A 16,731-nucleotide genomic window follows, 5' to 3' on the forward strand; every position below is an offset into this window, starting at 1 on the left:
CTGTGAGAATAGCTTCCTCAGCTACATAGTTCTTATCTAATTCCATACTGGGTGATGAACACAGCATGAAGCCAGTGGAAAGAAATGGCATTGGTCATGCTGCATAAATTACAATTGTTATTATAAAGGGGATCAAATTAAGGCTGCAGAGTGCATTTCCTAATTTATTTTCTGCTATTCTTTTAATGTGGATGCTTATTACAGTAATAATTAAAAAGGTTATGCAAATTCAGGATGAAAGAAAGCAAATGATGAGCTGTATGTATGCACAGCAGGCAGTATTACAATTAACTTCATTGCAGGCAAGTCTCTTGCATGTATGCGCCATCAATTCTGATGCTCACAAAATAAAAAGGTATATAAAGAAATGGGATAAACTCTGGTGTACATCAGCTTGAATATGTGCTTCATGTGATCTTGGATGCTTTGTATTTCATCCGTCGACCCTCAGAAAGAGGCTAAACAGACCTCTGCTGTTTGCTTTTCCCAGAAGCTGATTAGTTATGTGTGGACATATAAATATCAGAAGGTTAACACAATGTAGCTCTTCAGAGATTTAATAATACTTACTAGCACATATTTTTTCATATAAATAACCAGATCTATATCCACAGGCACAAATGAAAATGATGAACAAACGTTAACCCTATTTGCCAAAGCTTTTTATCAATACCTTGTTTTTTGTTGTTTTTTTTTTTTTCCAGTTTTAAAATTTCATTCTTACCATTTCACCCCAGTAATGTCTTCAGCACCGAACTGGCAATGGAAAGATCTCATCATGCATCTTACTTTAATCAGAATGATTTCTCTGTACCACTTCTATCAGTATTTAAGACAAACGAGTAATGTGCTCTTGAGACTACCAAAAGATATGGTAGGGCTGGTAAATAACAAATCAGTATAAATCAGCTTTTGAGAAAAGGGATATGGCAATTGTTGTGCCTGCTGTAGAATAAAAATGAAATGGCTTCATATGAACCCTCCAGATGAACTGATGAGATGTGGCCAGTCTACCTCCTGTGCTTGTTTTTAATTCCTGTATGGATTCAAGATGTAATCTTAATTCACATAAAAACACGGGAGCTGTATTACAAAGAACACCTTTTACAGAAGAGGCTGTGAGATTTCCAACTTCTCTCCTGGGGAATAAAGTCAGTAAAAGCAGTGAACTGGGTGCTTTGGGATACACTGCCATGGATGTCCTCCATGCAACAGCGATGAACAGACTAACTGTGTATGGGAGTGTGGCGGGAACCATCTGGATTAGCAAGGTGACCCTTTGGCACATGAGCAAGTAAAACCAAAACACACAGTAAGTTGCCTCAGCCAATTCTGAGCTAGTAAGTGAAATTGTGTATTTTGAGTACAAGCTGATTTCTGCCCTTTTATTGCTGAAACAAAAGAATTAAATAAAAAGATTTACACTGACAACATGCAGCAGCCACTTATGTTTGCATAAGCCTCTTTTCTCCCAAGACTAGCTTTCCAGCAACGTCAAACCTTAAGGGATGATGGCTCCAAGCCATTCAGCCTGTCACCAACCCCTGGGCATCGGCCAAACCTCCCTTGGACACACAGATGACAGGTTTCGTTCAGAGAATATAAGCAAAAATCTGAATAAAGCATGTTTAATGACATGTGAATAGGTATCTCCAAAGCTTTCATCTATAAGCAATTAATGAGATGTTTCACTTTTTGGCAATTCTTAATCTTGAATGCTCTCAGCATTAAGCAGATCAATATGACTGCTGGTGTTTTACAAATGATGGTATTATGGATTTACTCAGCTTTTACCAAAAGGTGTGAAGACCTGCATGATGCTTCTCTTGTGCTCACTAGTTTTAAGAGTAGTTCTTTAATGACTTAATTCTGACAAGAAACAAGAGCAGTTGGAGGTCCTAAATCTAATTCCAACCAAGAATGTGATCTAGATTTAGATAATAGATGCAATCAAAGAAAACTGCCCTCTCCTGCTCCTCTGGAGCCCTAAAACACCCTCGCAAGCACTGTGAAGAAAGTGAAGAAGAAATCAGTGTATACGGTCATGACAAAGATGCTGTGAGAGCTGAAATAGCTCTGCCCTGGAGCCAGGCTGAGACAGCTGTGCTGGGGCAGCCTGAAGAAGGCTCCTTAACTTCAGCGCAGCTCCAGTGCCTAAAGGGGCTACAGGAAACCGGGAGAGCAGCTTTGGACAAGGGGATAGGCCAAGGGGAATGGCTTTAACCTGCCAGCGGGGAGACTGAGATGAGCTCTCAGACAGAAGCTCTTCCCTGTGAGGGTGCTGAGGCGCTGGCACAGGGTGCCCAGAGAAGCTGTGGCTGCCCCATCCCTGGCAGAGTTCAAGGCCAGGCTGGACAGGGCTTAGAGCAAGCTGCTCTAGTGGAAGGTGTCCTTGCCCGTAGCAGGAGCTCTCCGAGCTTTAAGCTCCCTTCCAACACAAACCAGTGTGGGATTCTGCGTGAAGCAGGCACACCAGAACACGCCGCAGCCCCAGCGCCGCCCGCACCGGGCCCTCCCAACCCGCCGCGGCACGGCTGGGCTGTGCCCGCCCCTGGGGCCATGCACGCCCCGGGCCCCTTCCCGCCTTACTACCGGTCACCCCATGCCCGCCCCCCGCCACCGCCCTCGCGCCGCGCCTCGCAGTGACGCACGCACTGCTTCCATTGGCCCCGTGCCCGCTGCCGCGCATGCGGACACAGAGACACTCCTTCCCCCCCCCTCCCCGCTCCGGCGCGGCTCAGTGTGACCGGAGCGGAGGGTGTCAGTTATCGCCCGCGGAGGGAGGCCCGGAGCCCGGCGCTGCCACCGGCTGCGGTACAGGGGGTGGGGGGAACGTGGCGGCCACCGCCTCCTCTGTCCCCGCTACCATGAACATCGAGATCCCGCCGGGCCTCACTGAGCTGCTGCAGGGTTACACGGTGGAGGTGCTGCGGCACCGGCCGTCCGACCTGCTGGGCTTCGCCGCCGATTACTTCGCCCGCCTGCGAGATGCACGCGACCAGGAGGGCGGTGGCACCCGCAAGGTGGTTAGCTTCGATGGGGAGCCCATGCAGACCGAGTCCAACGGCGAAGAGGAGCCTGACCGCGGCGACGAGGACGACGACTACGATTTCGAACGTGAGTGCCGGCTCTGAGGGGCGGCGGCAAGGAGAGGCTATGGGCGGCAGCGGGCCGGGTTTGGCGTGGTCCTGCCCCCCGGGGATAGGAGGGAAGCAGCTCGGCAGGCCGGCTGGTCTCCTTCGCTCCCCCCCAACCCCGGTGCGGCTGCCCCGGGTGCTCGGGGCTGCGGGACAGATTGAATGGGGAGTGTGGGGGGGGAGGCTGTGGCAGCGTCTCCTCGCAGTACGGCGGCCCCTTGCTGGCTGCACTCAGCGGGGTCCTACCCATCGCCGCTGCTGGCCGTGCACGGAGAGCTGCACCCTTGCAGAGCGGTGCCTCCGGGGGAACTCTGGCTCGCCCTGGCTCTAGGCCCTCCGAGTCCAGCGAGAGGCTCTTTCCCTGTGTGGGGTGTCAGAAAGCAGCTGTAGAGCTGCCGTGTAACCGCTCGAAGTGCGCCTGGGGTCTGAGCGGAGTTATCACTGTGAATCGAGCATACTGCCAAGCATGTGATACGGAAGATCATGTGTTATTGTGCAGTATCTTCTTAACATTTCTGCCATTAAATCGTTGTGAAGAAGTGTGTGTTTTTTCTCGCTGAAGCTGGGGATGTTTATCGCTGCTGTTGCGTGTTTAAAAGGGTTATTATAAAGTATCAAAATAACTTTTTAATCTGTTGCTAAATTGCAAAAATTCAACCCCACCTGTATACTCCTGTTAATACTGTAGCCTCTAAGAAAACATACCCAAGCAGGACAGTGAAACACTACTGTCGGAACACACTGTGTTGTGCAAAGCTCAGTGTTTGTAATTGGGGCTGTAACTGAGCTTTAGTGCAAGATGTTATTTGTTTATGGTGGTACTTGGCATACCCAGAATTTTGGACCTCAGCTTACTGAATGCTCCCGCATTATTAGAAGGTAACTTAAGAGGAGAGGGAAAAGTGGGAAAAGGCATGCTTTCTTTCCCTACACTTCCAGTGCTCTCATTTGGAGATCTTGTGTCCTTGACCTATAATGTGAGTAAAGGTTTCTGACTTTTATTGATAGAGGATCCTCTTTTAGACCCTTTACTCTCTGTCACCTTGTGGATGTGGTGTGTTCTTATGTCTGTTCTCTGATTAAGTTTTAAAGAAACAAGGAGAAAGTAAACTGTGGAACAGATCAGTGTTTTTATTAAGGAAGCATTGAGAGACCAGCTATTGCTGCAGCCCTTTCAGGGTGGACACTTTACAAAGTAAAACACAGCTTCTGCTCTTGAAAATACACAACTTAAATATGAGATGGGATATGCGAGAGGACAAGAAAAAATGTACAGTCAGAAGGCATTAAAAAGCAGTTTGCAGTTACTCTCTAGATGTGAATGTTTATTTTGTCTAAGGAGAGAGAGGTTCTGTTTAGGGTATGCAGAAGAAAACATGAGAGGTGAAGAGGAGGACCCTGGTAGTGACTGGGTTGAAGTTCAGGGGATGTGCAAGTGTGAGCACAGATTTATTAAAACAATTACAGTGATTTTGTGTGTCCTGCAACCCAAGCCAGCAATAATTTAAAGCACCTCTAAATATAAAAGAAGCTGTAGTTTGTTGTAAAATATTTTAAAATAAAGTTATAGACTGGAAAAATGCAGCATATAGTTGGAGGTAATTGGTTTAGATGTGTCATATCTCTGTATATAGCATTTTCCTTTTCAAAACAACCAAAAAACCATGAACAAAAAACCTCACTCCACCAGAGCTTTGAATGTCATTGAAGGCAACTATTCTATTTCATAATCAGTTTATCTTGTTCTGAGGTTTGCAAGACCTTTTCCAGGGAAGTAAGTGTAAAGTTTTTCTCTTGAATGTTGGCAAGTGCAGTTGAAAGGATCCTCTGAAGTTAAATGTTTACAGATAAATCTGTAAAACATTAGTTGTGGCAAACAGCTTTTCAAATACAGCTTTATGTGATGAGGCTGTGCAAAGCAGCAGTGGTTCCTTTGCTTCAAGTTTCTGCTTATCATCTTTTGATCATCTTAGAGAGAGAATGAAATTAACAAGGCTGGTCCAGTGTCACTTCCTGTAGTCAGAGCCCTTCAGGCAAGTGGCACTGTCCCTAATGCTTCATCTGAAAATCCAGTGCTCTTCCCTCCTTACAGCTTCAAAGACCTGAGGGAGGAAGAGTTCTGTGTTCTGTTGAACAGCAGGTGAGGGTCTCTCTATAGGGTCAGGGAAACAACTCTTTCATATGTTGTTTAACAGTGTGGGTGGCAGTCAGCTGTGGCTTTGTGTTTTCTAGGTTTTCTGTTGTTAACTGTTGTCATAGAAGGCTTTGATAATGAGTAAATGTTCAGTCAGAGATTCTGTTATCTCTGTCTTCTATGAATGTGACAGGACAGTACTTCTACCTCATTGTGAAAGACCAGATCCTGTGTGCTCATGGACTGCTTAGCATTTAAAGGACACTTAAAGACAGAGGAAACACAAAAAATCTGAGAGTCTCAGATAATCTCGTTCGACAGACCCCAGGTCTGTTTATTAATATTGCATTTTTTTTCATTTTGGACAATTTAGAAAATGCATAATTTCACTGTGTTTTCCTAGGTTAACACTTTGTTAGCTTCCAGTTGCAAAGGCAGGTCAAATGGATGTTTAAGACTGTTTCCATGGCTGTGTTTAAAAAACAAATATGAAATTGTGAGATTATTTTTGTAAAGTATTATGTTAAGAATGTTTGAAGCTTGTTTAAATAACCTGATTGTGTATGTTGTGAGTATGAAAGATGTCTGCACAAATAATGTGCTTATCTTCATGTGTCTACTTTTGGCTCAGTATTAAATTCGTCTAGCTCACTTGGCTGCATCTGCATGCTGTGAGTTAGAGAACACTTTAGATAAGTTATCTGGGATTTTGGTATGCTTTGAGTACATATAGTACTGAAGTGAGAAGTAGCTTAAAATCAGCATGAGCTCTTGGCCTTTGGTTAAACCATGTGGCAAATGTCTTCATGTAGTCATAGTAACACCAATGGTTCCCTTTCTGCCATAATGGCACTCTGTCAATGTGGTAAAAGTCACTGAAACTAGCTAGGCTACAAAAGAGACTTCTGTTCTCTTGCGTCACTTGGGAAATTGCTTCCAGTTTTATGTTTATTCTCTGACCCTCCCTGGAGTTTCATCCCTCATTTTAATTGGTTTTGTATATGTGATCAAAGGACATCAGGATTTGGCTGTTTAGCAGAGTGTGGAGTGTAATGACTGTGCGGGAAGAAGATGATGATATTGGGGGAAGAACCTCAAGAGACATGTATCCAGTGGGCTGTGGCAGAAAATGTATGCATATGGAGCTTTCCTGAGAGCCTTTATTGGATTGGTGTAAGTGCAGAATTGATAAGTTGCTAGAGTTGCGAAGAGATGCAAGGTGACAGCTTCAGAAGTCAGGCTGAGGACATGACCAAGGACGGATATATATTCTTAAAATATGTCCTTGACCATGACACTTGTGATTTTAACAGGGAACCTCTGGGTGGATGTGTTAAGACAGTGACATTAAAGCCACAGAAATGGTCTGTCCAGTGTTCGAGACAGAGTCTTGGCTTTGGGAAATTTTCTGTTTTGAGTAGCACATACGAAGGCAGGCGGGCAGGTTTCCTTCCCTGTCAGCTGAGGCAGTTGCACAAAGGTGCAAGATGCTGCACTGTTAACTTCCAGTTTTATATCTCCTGATTTGTAATAGTAATCAGTTCATTGAAAAAAAAAAACCCTGTGTGTTTATTCTTGGAGATATCTAACAGCAGAAGTTAAATATTTTGGGGATTATATACTAACTTGAGCAACTTGGATACTGTAACTAATGACAAGTATTTTAATGCAAATTGAGTTTTTCCTTTCCAGGGTTTCACTTTGATATTGAAGGAGAGGTTATGTGCTTTTTAGGTGCTTCCTGAGCAAAAGAGAGCACTCGTAATGTATTGTTTTTAAAATAATAGAGCATACTGAGGAAGATTGTTATGAAGCAAAATGGTGCCTGTGAATCTCTCTGAAGAAGTGTATATAATACTGTTTAGTTCTCCACTGAGCTTCTCAATTAAAATTCAAGGATTAGCTAAATGTCATCTTTAAAACATCAATAAGGTATTTGAGCAGAAGGGAGTATGGAAATGCACTTGTACATCATTAGGTCATGGATGTGATATGGAATAAGAATTCAGTCCATCTTTGAAATATTTCTCTTTTAGCAAGTAATGAAAGTATTTGTACTTGGCTGATATGTCCTGTGGAATTCCTTAGGAATTACTGTGTTACATTAATCACAAAGTGTTTACACTTTTTCTGCATTAGCTTGCAGGTCAGGCCTCATTCCTTGCTGACTTCCCAAAATAATTCTAAGGAAATTTGCATGGTGGAAGTCAGATGATGTGAAAATTTCTGAAGGATAGCATAAGGAGAATAGTGGTCCTTCAGAAGAATACTGTTCAAGTGTTCAGATGTAACTCATATTCATGGGTTATTGCACATGTTCCTATGAGTTACTGTCAGCTTTAAAATGAAAGTGCTTTAAACTTTTTAGTAGTACTTTCACCTGCCTACTTCCTCCGTAATTGCGAATTTACTGGGAATAAAGCACAGGAGCTCTCCTGGTCTTTTTTGGTTTGTTGTTTTTTGTGTTGTTAACATTAAAAGAGCCTCTCCTTGCAGAACATCTTTTTTTTTTCTTTTTTTTTTTTTTTTACAATATCTTTGCATTGTGTAAAGCAAATTGAGTCCAAAGAATAGCTGCTCTATTTAAAATCTCCATAGCAGAGTGGGCACATTCATAATCCGATAATTACTAGTGCTCCATCTTTTTTACTTTTCTCTTTTTTTCCTTTGAAATTTGTTTGACTGACTCATGTGGCTTAATAGCTTAATAGTAATTATAATAAAGGTGGTTTGTGCTCTACTGAAATAGTGTCTAGATTTCTAGGGGAGTGGAGGAAGTAGCTCGGGGCTATGATCTAACTGTATCGGGTCTTTGAGTTTAGTATACTAAGAAAGAAATACACATGCTTTCTTTATCATATGTTTTAGAAGGGTGTATGTGTGTGCAGGTTGAGCAACCTGGAGGTGTAGGAGCTTTAGAGTTTTATTTATTACTTGATCTCCATCAGTAACATGAAATCAGTTACAAAGCGAAGTATTAATGATGCATCCATATTTTAAGAATATATTTCTGCATTTAATTTTCTAATTTTAGTAGGCCTTGGCAGCATAGTGCATGTTGAACGTGTTTAACATAAAAAATACCAAGTGAAAGATTGCTGTTGTGCTGTACCTGCGTGTACCTTTGCTTTTGCAGCAGCAGTTCTCACTGACTAAAATTTGAAGGATAAACTACAGCTAGTACTAATGTAACTTCATTCCTTGTATTTCTCTTGTTCACACAGGGGAACTTTGAAGGTAAAGTAAGTATTAAGGGAGACTGATTTCACTTCTCTTTAGTTACTTGGACAATATCTAACGCTTTTTTCTGGGCATCTTTTTGCTTCTGTATTTGCTTATCACAAAGGAATTGCTTTCCAGCATTTGTGTTCAAGTTTGTACTTGATTACAAAGTTAGACTAGGAATTGTTTTTGTTGGTTAAGTGACATAGTTCTAAGGAAGTCACTGTATCTCAACAGAGCCTGAAGAAAGGGTTCATCAGGAATCTTCAGTACAAATGACACTTTAATTAAAATACAGGTGTAATATATCCTTCTTCACTGAGATGGTAAAATAACTGCAGCTATAAAGTGAAGGGACAGAAGCTGCTGACTGAGAAACAGAATAGTAGATGAGTTGCCTGAAATTCAGAGGGTGCTGAGGCACTGGCATAGGGTGCCCAGAAGAGCTGTGGCTGCCTCATCCCTGGCAGTGTTCAAGGCCAGGTTGGACACAGGGACTTGGAGCAACCTGCTCTAGTGGAAGGTGTCCCTGCCTGTGGCAGGGAGTTGGAGCTGGATGAGCTTCAAGCTGCCTTCCAACACAAACCAGTCTGGGGTTCTGTGTTGCTAAATGTATATAGTTTTACATCGGGAAGGAGGAACTTCTGTGTTAAAAGATTAATTTCTTGCGATTTTGCCATAGTTATTTACAGGGTTATTTGTATCATCCTCTTATCAGCACTGTTATTACTCCTATACCATCTGTTAAACAGTCCTTATAATCTCTCGAGAAAGGTATCCTCTTATTCCAGTTTGTTCTTAGTGTGTTGACATAATTGTTGTGCTGAGTGATCTGCATATTCTAAAATGAGAGGAAACAAGTAATAGTTTCTTTTTTAATTTCTTTTAAATTAATATTCGCAGTCTTAAATGAATTAATTTTAAATTAATAATTGTGGTTGTGTGCTAGTAACTTCACGTAACTGTTAAGCTTGGTATTTCCTGAAAGAGCTTTTGGTACTAGCTATAACTACATAGCTAAATTAAATTCTGGATGTGGTTTCCACTCTTCTTAGTAACCTGCTGTTACTTTGGGCACATAGAAACTGCATTACTCTGTGTACTAGCCTCTATAAAGAGCGTAACTGACTATAAGGGAAGAGGATAAGTAACCCTTGTAAACAGTGGGTGAGTTCTGAAAAGCTTGTGTTTCCATGCTGAAAACATTTACTGTAAGAAAAATTGTATGAAGCATATAAAATAGGATTCTTCTAGCCAGTTCTAAAATGAAGCTAAAGGAAATGATTGTATTGCAATACTAGATATTGTACTGAATACTAGCTTAGTTAACTGCTATTTTTTGTTACATTTAATAAACTAGTATTAGATTGCTGAGACAATTCTGTCAGTATTGCAGAGTGCCATCTTCCCCTTCTGCTAATACTGACGTTCAGTTGTACCCTCTTACCTAAAATAGAACAATGGAGATCTCGGGAAAGAGGAGGAGACAATGGGAGAACAAGCTCACTTCCAATTATTCGCCAGTCAGTCATTAAACAGCATTAATGTTTAACAAAGAGCAGTTGCTCATTATTCAGATTAAGACTGGAATTGTAGCCAAGATGAGCTATGAATATTTCTCACTGGCTTTAGGAATGTTTTCAACTTCATGAATGATCATTCATATTTTTTTGTGAAAGAAGAGGGGCATAATGACAAATGTAACTCTTAAGAAATGTAGTGGTTCCTCTTCTAGAAGGTTGTTATTCCTGCTTCTGTCATGGTCTTTACATACTGTTCCATGCCTGGCTTTGCATCAGTGCTTCTTTGGTATGTAACAATTGTTTGGTGGGTTTTGATACATGAAGATTCTTTATTTCACATAGGTTTATCCCCCCCCCCCCCCCAAGGTACCATCAGTTCCACAGCAAGTGCTGTGCACTCTTCTGCACTCTGCATTTTTAGTATCTTTAGGCATCACTGTGATGTAAAACAGACAAGGTAAATCATAAATCAGAACAACATTGGTTGGGAAAATAGCTAGTGAGGAATTTGAGAAATCTGAGTTTAGACAAAACATTCATGTGTAAAAGACTCTTGCACCAAGATACTAATTCTGTGAAAGGGTATTGGCTTATGAGATCATTTAGTGCAGAAGTATCCTTTTCTTTTAAAAGTATGGATCTGAAAGAGGGAGTATCAGGTGTAAACCCCAGAAATGTGTTACACAGAACAGTCAGCTGCTTTGTGGTCATTTCTGTTTTTTCTGTGAGGTTGTGAAAATTGTGGTGATCATGGAAGTGTTCATTGTGTGCTATAGTGGGTAGGATACTTAGGAGATTTAGAAGAAAGCAAGCCTGACTTACAGTTATACTGCTAGGGTTTGGACTCTTTAATAAATATGCAATGTCATGTATAATAAAGCCCAGCATTGTGTTAGCAGATTTGCTACTAGCCTTTTTCATACTGGAGCATTGCTTTTCTATGTAGAAATTGCAAATGATGAGTAGTAGCAATTCTGCTCTGAGTATAGACTTGGAAATACTCTTTAGGGAAGTAGACTTATCTAGGAGCAGTCTGCCTTCAAGGTATGTGAAAAGGACTGCAGGTATTCCTCCTGCAGCATGACTTTTATGGTAATTTAACAACAACCAAGCTTGAGTTTTATACTACACTTTGTTCTCTCCTTCTATTTCCTGTTAACTTTCTGAGGGTGGCTTGAAGAACAGCTTTGCTTCTTGTCGGAAGATACAGAGCCTGCAGGAACTCAGTTTCCAATTGGCATGATGTCAGGTTTCGTTCTGAGGTCATCTTACAACACCCTGAAACCCTATACTGCTTTTTGGGTGTCCAAACCAAGATGGCCTCTGATCAGGCACCTTACCAGCAAAATTGAGTAGTTTGTGGCAAAATCTCTCTCTAAACTGTTGCGTGAAGAAGAATTAGTATTACAGGTTGGAGATGAAGCACTGGTTTTGGTGAAGAGATGTTCTCCCATCGGTAACTGTGTCTGTCCTTTGAATCTGAGTAGTCAGTGAAGGATTGCAAAGCTTAAAGTTCTGCTCCTATTGTTGCAGAACATCCTAAAAACATGTATGGAGTTTGTGTGTGGGGGAAACTGTGTGGGTTTTAGATGGGGGTTGAGAAACTACTCAGTATTTTTCCCATGTATTTTTCAGTAGTCTGTAGTGTGAAGTTCCTTGTTCTTGGTGATTGTATATTGACAGACTGCTACAAAGCAGGATGTCACAATGGCCCTTCATTTCCATTTTGGTTCTTCCTCCCTTGGGATAGCATATTGTTTTCTGCTTCCTATTGAGAAAACTGTATTCCATAGATGAGATTTTAGGAAAATTAAAATATAAATATTTGTCTGTTTTTTTCCTGTTGGGGCTCCAGTAAACACTGCCACTTGTGTGGCAGCACTGAGCATTCAGGAAGAGTTGCTTCCTCAAGAATGTGCTCTAGTGTTAGAAACTAGTGGGTCTCAGGTTGTCATAGATATGGGGAGCATCTCTCTATGAAAGATGTCTTGTGAGCAGCCCTGGAACGAAAATGCAAAGATAATGGAGTTTCCTGTTTCACTTTCCCTTTTTTCCCTTTTTTTTTTTCCTTTTGACAATAATTGTTGAGAAACAGTTGTTTAACATTTTATGTTATCAAAGTTTTTGATTAAAATTCATAAGTATTTGTAATACTCAAAGCATTCTCAGGGAGAAGTTACGAAAGATTAAAAAAAAAAAAAGGCAGATTAACATTCAGTCTTGTGACACCTTTGGGGAAGGGTGAGGGAAAGATTCTCCAGATTGTGTTCCAAAATGCTAAAACTTAGGAGTGTTTGGGGTGGTGGTGTTATTTGACTGCAGTTTCTGAAGCATACAGAAATTAAACATCACTGGATGTAGTTTGTATAATGATTTAAAATCTAATCTTGAGGTTGTGTAACTTCATGATAAACAGCCGTAAACTGGGCTTCAGTTTCTCTTCTATTCTGTACGAGCATCTCATATCCTTGTGAAGTAATTAAAATGTTTTCAGCAGCAAGAAATTAAAGAGTTGTGCCTTGTGTAATTTTTTCACAGCACCATGAAATAGTATTTTTATGATGTGTACTGTTTTTTTGCTAGTGGGTGTTTTAGCTTTTACATGCAGACACTCTTAACTTCCCATACTTAAAAGATTCACAACGCGTATCATTTGTTTTGAACTCCTAACAGTAACTATGGGGAGCTTTATACTAGAAGTTCTGCTACTGAAAATCAGTTTATGTGGAAGCTGAACCATGTAGCCTTTGCCACCTGCTACAGCTCATTTTGGTCAGGGAATTTCTTTTTATTGTTATTGGCAAATGAATGTTAACTTGTGCCCTCTTGCACGGGCTTCAAATGTTCATGAGCATTGTAGGTGCAGTGCTTGGGGACATGGTTTAGTGGTGCACTTGGCAATGCTGAGTTAATGGTTGGACTTGATGATCTTAAAGGTCTTTTCCAACCTAGATGATTCTGTAAAAGAGGATTTTCCCTGGTTTGGGGAGAGCACACTGATTTTTACTGTTTTCCCTTTTTAGGCAACAGGACAAATCCATCTGTCTTCACCTTTCCTCTTTCCCCAAAATCCTCTTCCTGTGAAAGTACACAGGATGCAGTTATTGAAAATGGGGGGGGGGGGGGGGGGGGGGGGCAGGGCTTGTCTGTCAAAATACTTTTTAACATGGAGTTTACTTTTTTTTACAGCTATATGTTTTAAGTAAACTTTACTGATGCTGATTTAATCTTGCTAGAAGTGTAAATACAAAGGAAGAGAAGCTATAAAATACATTTTTTTGAGATGTGGTACAGAAGTTATTTTTGCTCATCATTTGGTTGTACATCACAACTTGAAGAGGGCCTAGATTAGAAGTTTTAACTTTTTTAAATTTCAAAATGTATATGTTTTAAAATCTACTCAGATTTATTTATACTTTTATTTATTGAAAGAAGCTCAGTGAATTATATCTGAATGGTATATAATAATTCACAACATCCACTTGTAAATTATTGATGAATATAATTGTACTGGTAATGAAGTAGTACTTCATCTTGTATAAATGCAGAGTCACAGAACTGCTAGAGATGTTAGGGATACTTCTGTAGAATCCATGACACTCTTCTGTACCTTCCATCTCATTGCTTTTGGACACTCCTCAATGTGCTATCCGTCATCCTCCAACAGAGCTGAGGCTGTGCTGCTCGCTGCAGCGATGTGGGAGGGCTGGGTCCCTCGTAAAGCAGTGGATATTGCACCCAAGAGATGAGGGGAAGCGAGGCAGAAAACCTTGTACCCAGCGCTCTGATTCCAGAGCTACCACTACAGGATAAAATCCTGCAAATCTTGTGTACCTCTTCTGCCATTAATGTAGATAAATCTGTATAGAGGGCACAAGCTGTTAGTTTGTGTGAGGTTTTTTTTGTGGTTTTGTTTGTTTTGCCCCTTTTTTTTAAACTTCAAAGCCGATAACTTCACTTGCAAGGATATCTGGGACTTCTCACAAAAAACTGACCAAGGTTTTCTGGTTTTGGTTATTAAAAAAGTGTGATACGATGCACGGTACAATTTCTTCTCCAAATACTTTTTTTTTTCCAACATATCACACATGGGGACACTCGTTCTTTGAATACACTTATTTCAGAAATCAACACATCTTTGGTCTATTTTTAAGCACCCAATTAAAAAAACCCATGTTAATCAGCCTTCAAGAAGCATTAAGGTTGAAATGATCTTTTGAGAGAGGCTGGTTTGAGAAAGGTCATGAACACTACAGGCAAGAGTGAGTCCTCAGTGGTGGTTATGTGTACAAGATGGAGTGCTAAATGTTAGAAAGCAGTGAAGTGGGTAAGGCTGCAGAGGCTATGCAGATAATCAGCTGATAATAGATGCCTCTTGTGACACTGGCTAAGAAGGCTGATACATATGTTGAGGTTTGTTTAGGATGTGGGTGCTTGTTGGCTTTTACATGGCATTAAGAGAATAAGAACTTTAGTATGTTGTGGTAGGGATGAGAGACTCCAGAAACTCTCTGAGCAAATTGTGCTAGTGCTTGATCACCCTCAGAGTAAAGTATTTCATTATGGTAGATGGACCCTCCTGTGTTTCAGTTGTGCCTGTTGGCTCTTGTCCTGTCACTGGGTACAGTTAAAAAGAGCTTGGCTCCATTGTCTTTGCACTTTCCCTTCAGGTGCTAATAAGAGCTCCTGTGAGCCTCATCTTCTCTAGGCTAACAGTCCCAGGTTTTTCGACCTGTCCTCACACAAGAGGAGTTCCAGTCCCTTCTCCATCTTTGTAGCCCTTTGTTGGATTTGCTCCGGTATGTCCATGTATCTCTTCTACTGGGGAGCTTGGGACTGGATGAAGGGCTGAGCAGAAAGAAAGGATCACCTACATCAACTTGGGAACACTGCTCCTAATGCAACGCAGGATAGCAGGAAACCAGCATGTCTTGCCTACTCTATACAAGTGTACTTATGCCCTAATTTAAATGTGGATGTGTGAGATTAGGCTCTGAATCAGTTTGAAGTAACACTTGATGCTGGTGTTTCTAATTGAAATTCGTTTTGCTCTTTTATACAGATCAGATGATAGCACAACCCATTCCAGCTTTGTCTTCTGTAAAAACATTCTTATGTTTCATCATCCAGATCAGTAATGACAGTAGGAATTGGTAATGAAATTAGAAGTAACCCAACCAAAGAATTCTGGGCTCTTATGTGCCTCCTGTTTTAGCTGTAAGATGCTATTCTTAATGCTGCCTAGGTACCTGTAATTATACTATCCTGAGCTCAGGTTGACCTGGCAAGTATAGCTGTGTAACATCCATGCTGGTTATATAAAACATCATCCCCTGTCAGTGTTGCTTCTTGTTTCTGCCGAGCTTCAAATCTCCTTTGTAATTTTTTCTTCTAAATTGCTCTTTTTTGTGGTTCAGTTATAGCTGTTTCTTGCTGTCACATGAGATACAGTACCTGACTTTGAGAGTGGTTCTAATCTGTTTTGTCTGAGACTGTAATAGCTAAGAGGCAAAAGGAAAAGCTTGTTATAATGCATCTCATCTGTAACTGCCCACATTAATTCTTCCTTTCTGTTCAGTGGCAACTTGAGCAGACCAGCTGTGTATCAGTGATGAAGAAGCAAAGCCCAACCCTTTTTTTCCTTTTCATTGAACAGATTGGAAGTGCTGCTGCAGTCAGTGGTCATCAGTCAGCTTGTTGTGTGCTCAGGTTTGGGACTCAAACCTTGCCCTGTCCTCTGATTATTTTTTTTTCTTTGTTACCCTTCCACTGTTAAGTGTTTTAAAACGGTGGTGGATGTGCAGGTACAGGTTGGATGTGTCTCTATGCCGTGAACACAAGCAATCGCATCTTTCCCTTATGTGTATTTCAGTTATTTATGTTGGAAGCTAAGCAGTATCTGTTAAACCAGTTACTCTATCACAGAAGGGCACTGGAGTTAGGGGAGTTGGATCGTAATGACTTCCTGTTCGGATGTTGCCTCTACTTCTGTAATTGTTGTGGCAACACAGTCATGTCTTAATGACTTGAAGTTTCCTTAGGTTTGTGACAAAGTGTTTGTTATACCATGGTAAAGATGTAGAAGACAAATTCCCCAAGAAAATGTGTATTTCATGACAAGCAAGTCTTGCTGTTCTTAAAGTTCCCGTGTCCCTTTTACCTACTGATAAGATTTAAATAACTTGCAATGTCTAACATCAGTTTGGCCATGTTAACAACTAGTTGTTTATGCTGGACAGATAGCTTGAGTGTAACTACTCACACACATACACTTTTCTCTATATAGATTGCTGATCACTGCCTCATTTGTCAGAAACGTACAGAAGAGACAAGCTGAAAATATGTATATGATTGTAATAAAGTAATTTTTTGTTACCATGGGAAGGATTTGAAGCAAATGATGATGCTATTAGCTCAAGGGATTGGGGGTTTTGTGCTAATAAAAGGTAACTATATTGTTCATTCTAGAATAATTAGTCTTATGTTGTAGGAGAGTGTCTTGAATCACTGAGCACACCTGTAAATGGAATTCTTTTATTCAGGTGCTCTTACATACATAGCAGTTCTTCAGTTTTAGATACTTATGAATACTTCAAGCTTCACTACACAATTTCAGTTGCACTGAAGTCCAGTTTTCTTTGTCCTCTTTTGTGTACAAGTTAGATTTGCTTAAATATCCATCATAATGTTAGCGTTCAGTTGTATCATTTTTTTG

General features: G+C 40.9%; 1 protein-coding gene across 1 annotated transcript in view; it reads left to right on the forward strand.

The window, feature by feature from the left end:
• Nucleotides 1–2,746: 2,746 nt before the first annotated feature.
• PRKAR2A (protein kinase cAMP-dependent type II regulatory subunit alpha) overlaps nucleotides 2,747–16,731 on the forward strand; it is a 58,522-nt gene continuing 44,537 nt past the window's right edge. Inside the window, exon 1 of the mRNA XM_061472847.1 lies at nucleotides 2,747–3,117. Coding sequence (XP_061328831.1) covers nucleotides 2,868–3,117 — 250 coding nt within the window. The 5' untranslated portion in view covers nucleotides 2,747–2,867. The remainder of the gene's footprint in view (nucleotides 3,118–16,731) is intronic.

This window comes from Pezoporus flaviventris, unplaced genomic scaffold, assembly GCF_033815535.1.
Source record: "Pezoporus flaviventris isolate CSIRO_AGI_PZ_B2104156 unplaced genomic scaffold, CSIRO_AGI_Pfla_v1 ptg000073l, whole genome shotgun sequence".
Taxonomy (NCBI): Eukaryota; Metazoa; Chordata; class Aves; order Psittaciformes; family Psittacidae; genus Pezoporus; species Pezoporus flaviventris.